This window comes from Gavialis gangeticus, unplaced genomic scaffold (assembly GCF_001723915.1).
Source record: "Gavialis gangeticus isolate Ggan-Ray unplaced genomic scaffold, GavGan_comp1, whole genome shotgun sequence".
Taxonomy (NCBI): domain Eukaryota; kingdom Metazoa; phylum Chordata; order Crocodylia; family Gavialidae; genus Gavialis; species Gavialis gangeticus.
In genome coordinates, this window is record NW_017729024.1 from 120403330 (window position 1) to 120407545 (window position 4216).

Below are 4216 nucleotides of genomic sequence, written 5' to 3' on the forward strand. Positions count from 1 at the left end.
TCTTGTAGCTTCAGGTGAACAAGGGCAATGTGGCAAGTCAATTGTTACTTAAAAAAACAAAATAAAAAAAGAATCCTTACCTTCAACTCCAAACTTTCACCATCAATTCCAAATTTTTTCAACAAGGGAAGAGCTGTTGCCTTAAGGACATCTACCTAGAACAACATAAAACAAGCAATCAGCCTCTCCCACTGCCAAGATGAGACAAACAATATTTATGTTCAAAGAAGCATTTCAAGGCTTTTAAAGGAGAGGTCAATGATAAGCAGTCTAACAAGAATGCATCTTCTCTTGACTAAATTAGGCAGAGCTTGAGATATGATCGGGTAATTTAGCTAACTGGCATCACTACAGAATCATACAGTTGATTCTGCGTGTGGTCCACGAGGAGTTGATCTGTGGATTCCCCCCACCCATACTCGGCCACCTCTTTTCCCCCTCTGCCTGCATCTTCCCAGCTATAACATCAGCCAGGGTCTCTGGGCTCCCTCTCCCTCTTCCACCTTCCACTTCCTGCTCTTGCCCCTGGAAGTGGTGCAGTGTAGAGCCTGTTATGCTGGAGGAGCCTGTGGACCAGGAAGCCCACTCAGTGCACTGCAGTGGGGATGTCACTGGCTGGGGAGCTGAGGGTGAGCCATGAGAAGTCATCTGTGGCTCATGCAGGCTAAATGGTGTGCAGCCCCTGTTCGTGCAGCTCCTGTGGTGGGTGGCCTCTGGCCACTTTGATGTTAGATAGCCCTGATCTACTGGGTGTCTGCATCAAGTTACATTTTTTTTTGCAAAGGGGCGATCAAAAACAGTTCAAGTTTCTTCAAATGAAGTTTCAGAGAAATTGCTGGAAGCACCAGCACTTTTGTGCTTTCTAGGAGGGACCTGAGATATGGAAAGAGAGGGCTCACTCAAAAATGCCCCCCCCATTTCTGTTCCTGTGGAAACCAATTGAAATTTTAGCTGCTTTAAAAGGAGAGGAGGGGGAATGGGTGGGAAACCCACCTATGGACCTCAAAACATCCAGACAAAAAGAAGTGCCTATTGAGCAACTGTGAACCAAGATTGAATAATCTTAACTGGGCATGCTCCAAGGACAGAGCAGGACTTTTTTTTTTTTTTTGCAATTGCTGCTATGGTGGTAGCAGCTGACCTGACAGCAAGGAGTCTCACAGCTCATAATACTCCTCCTGCTGGCACCCCAGTAGCATGTATAAGGGAGAAAGCTACTGAACTGGAATGGAAAGCAAAGGTCAGATCTAGAGATGTGACAGCAGCAGATGGAATAGATTGGAAGAAGGAGCTGAAGTGGGGGAACTAGGATTCAGACAAGGTGACCCATAGAACAGCTGGGCTGGGAGGCAGCAGCAGGAATGAACCAGGGCAAAGGGTCTACATGAGTAGTTCTCAACTTTTTTAGACTCAGGGTGACCCTTGAAAAATGCCAGTTCTAAGCTTTCACTCATTTTTTGACTGCAGAAAAATAGAGCAATTTTTCTGTTGCAAAGAACTCAAAGCCCAGAACAGGTTGGAATGTTTTTAACACTACAGATTCCCATTTGAAATGTCCGAGTTTCTCTTGTGAATCACATTTGCACACCTACATCCACTAATATAGTGGATCAGGAGCGGGGAGAAGACCCTGGCAAAGGGGTTGCATGCACTATAATATACCATCTTCCAAACTGGTGAGGAAACAAGATTGCTCAATCTCAGAGTTCTTCTACTAATCAGTCAGTGTCTATGAAACCCACTGGCTAGGGTCTTATCTCCAATTAATGACTGAGCTAGATGGCAACCTACTTCAGCTATCAGTTACTTCATTACATCAAGTAGCAGAGGTCTGTGCTCTGAAACTAGAGATTGCAACCTTGCCTGCATGGAGCATTAGTCTGCTATTATAGGATGAAATCTGTTTGTTCAGGTTTGTTTGTCTTTTAACTAGGAAATCACCTACAAAAATACTATGTTAAATGAATATTCAGGTTGCAAAGTCAAGGACAAAGAACTTAGGCAATGCTAAAAATAAGATGGTGCATGCAGCCCTCTAGTGCATACTTATGATGAGGTAGGTAGAAATATATTTGATTCTTACAGCATATATTTATATTTATATGCACTTGTAAACAACTCTGCCAAAAAACTGACAAGTTAACTGGCTCACATGTGAGTTACACAATGCTCTTCTCTCTCCTCCTCTGGGAAAAAAAAAAAAGCATTCCAATACCAGTAAAATACCAGTCTTATTGTAGAAGGTAGTACCATGCCCCCTCTTTGCAATCCTTTGGACTGATGCTCTTCTGGAGGAGAAAACCTGCTGTCACTACCCCACAGAACCTGACCCATTTAAGATCTAGGTTTGTCCATCTTCAAGAACTACAAGACTTAGGATATAGACAGACATAACAATTGTTTCAATACCACAATGCCAGCTGTATGAATCTTTAGTAATATAAGTATAGCAAAGCCATGTCAACTTTACCTTTGCTTCATTCATGACCAACATTCGGGTAATTTAGCTAACTGGCATCAGTACAGGTACAGGATCATACATATGTGAGAGTTAGATTGTTAACAGCTGCTGTGCGCTTCAGAGCAGCCATTCTCCCTCCTCCTCTCCTTTTAAAGCAGCTAAAATATGCGTCTGCCCATAGCCTTACTGTAGTGCTACAGTCCACGCTTCATCCTAACACTGAATTTTAGAGGCATGAAGAAGCAGTTCCTGTTTGAAAGAGTTTACAACCTAAATAAAAACAAATGGTGTGGAGAAAGGAAGCATTTTTGTCCTCAATTTACAGATGGAGACTTGAGACAGATAAGTGACTTCATGAAGTTCACACAGAAGTTTGAGAACTAAACCAGAGAACTGAATCCAAATTGATTAGGTCCCTGTTTAGTGCTTAACCCTAAAACCAGGCTTTCTTTAGAACAATTTGGAAAGTAGTAATTCCACCATCAGAGTCTTTTTGTGTGTAAGGGACAACACCATGTCAGCTCCCCAAAGCCTGGTAGCTAAAATAAAACTCAAGACTGCTTTCTGTAACACTGATTGTTAAATCCTGTACCCACCGTCAGCACTTAGACTAGTTAGAATTTGTGAATAAATGTCTCTTGCTTAGTAGGTTAATATGGCAAAAGGAAGAGAAAAACAAATGAAATAAAAATCAATTAATTTGTTAAAAGACATTCAAAAACAGGATTTTAGTGAGACAAATGCAAAATGAGAAAAAAAATCCATGAAAAAGGCCCAGCAACAGGTGATCTGCCTTCTCCTAGGCAACCATTAGCTAAAATTCTACTCAAAACAGCACCTACTCCTGTTGACACAGATACTGCTGGAGTATTGGCAGAGTCAGATTGGTTCAAGAAGGAATAAAACCAGAGGAAAACAGTGTTTATGAAGCAGAAAAGGACAAAAAAAAGTCAGCAGGGAAAAGTTTTGTTTTTGTGTTTTCATGGGATTATAAACAGCTGCTAAATCTAAACTGATTAATGGAGGGTTTGTATTTTAATTATTTCCTGACTGCAACTCTGTATGTCAAGTTCATGCTAACATGAAGTTCATTACAACTCAAAGCCCCTAACCTAAATCTTAGAAGGTCAGTGCCCAAGAGCCCAGATACTGCTAAGGAAGCATTAGGAATTATTATTTTTAAATCAAGTTAAAAATTATTATTTTTAAATCAGTTGCTATGGTTTTGCAGCACATCTAGAGAATCCCTAATTTATTTTATTCTCCCATGTTTGTATCGTACAATGATGAGATGCCATCTCTTCTCCCTTCAGAGGCACTTTAGTCATGACAACTCCTCTGTTCAGACAGGTGGTCTGTAGCTCTACCAACTCTGGATGTGAGCTTGACAGATCTCAAAGGTAAGTAACATGTAAGACCACAACATGAAGTCAAGCCTATTGCGGAAAAGGAGGAGGAAGGGTAAATTCCTTCCACTGAATGGGTACCCCAGCCTGGCATTTGGGGCAACGTGCATCTGAAAATGCTGTCTTTCTGTTAGCATGTAAAACAGGGGCGGGCAATTATTCCAGCTGGAGGGCCGATAATGAGTTTTGATGAGCTGTTGACAAGCCCCCTGCCCCCTAGTCACCATCTTGGGACTGGGCGTGTGTGGGGGGCAGGTATGGTGGGTGGGGTGTGTGGATGGGTATGGAGTTATGGTGGGTGGGGTGGGAATGTGTGTGGAAGCACGTGTTTGAGGGAATGGTGGGGGGG

At 42.3% G+C, this 4216-nt stretch overlaps 1 protein-coding gene across 1 annotated transcript in view; it reads right to left on the bottom strand.

Moving 5' to 3' along the window:
* Nucleotides 1-4216, bottom strand: part of RCL1 (RNA terminal phosphate cyclase like 1) — a 79736-nt gene that overhangs the window by 59266 nt on the left and 16254 nt on the right. Inside the window, exon 4 of the mRNA XM_019517625.1 lies at nucleotides 81-155. Within this exon, the coding sequence (XP_019373170.1) occupies nucleotides 81-155 (75 nt within the window). The remainder of the gene's footprint in view (nucleotides 1-80; nucleotides 156-4216) is intronic.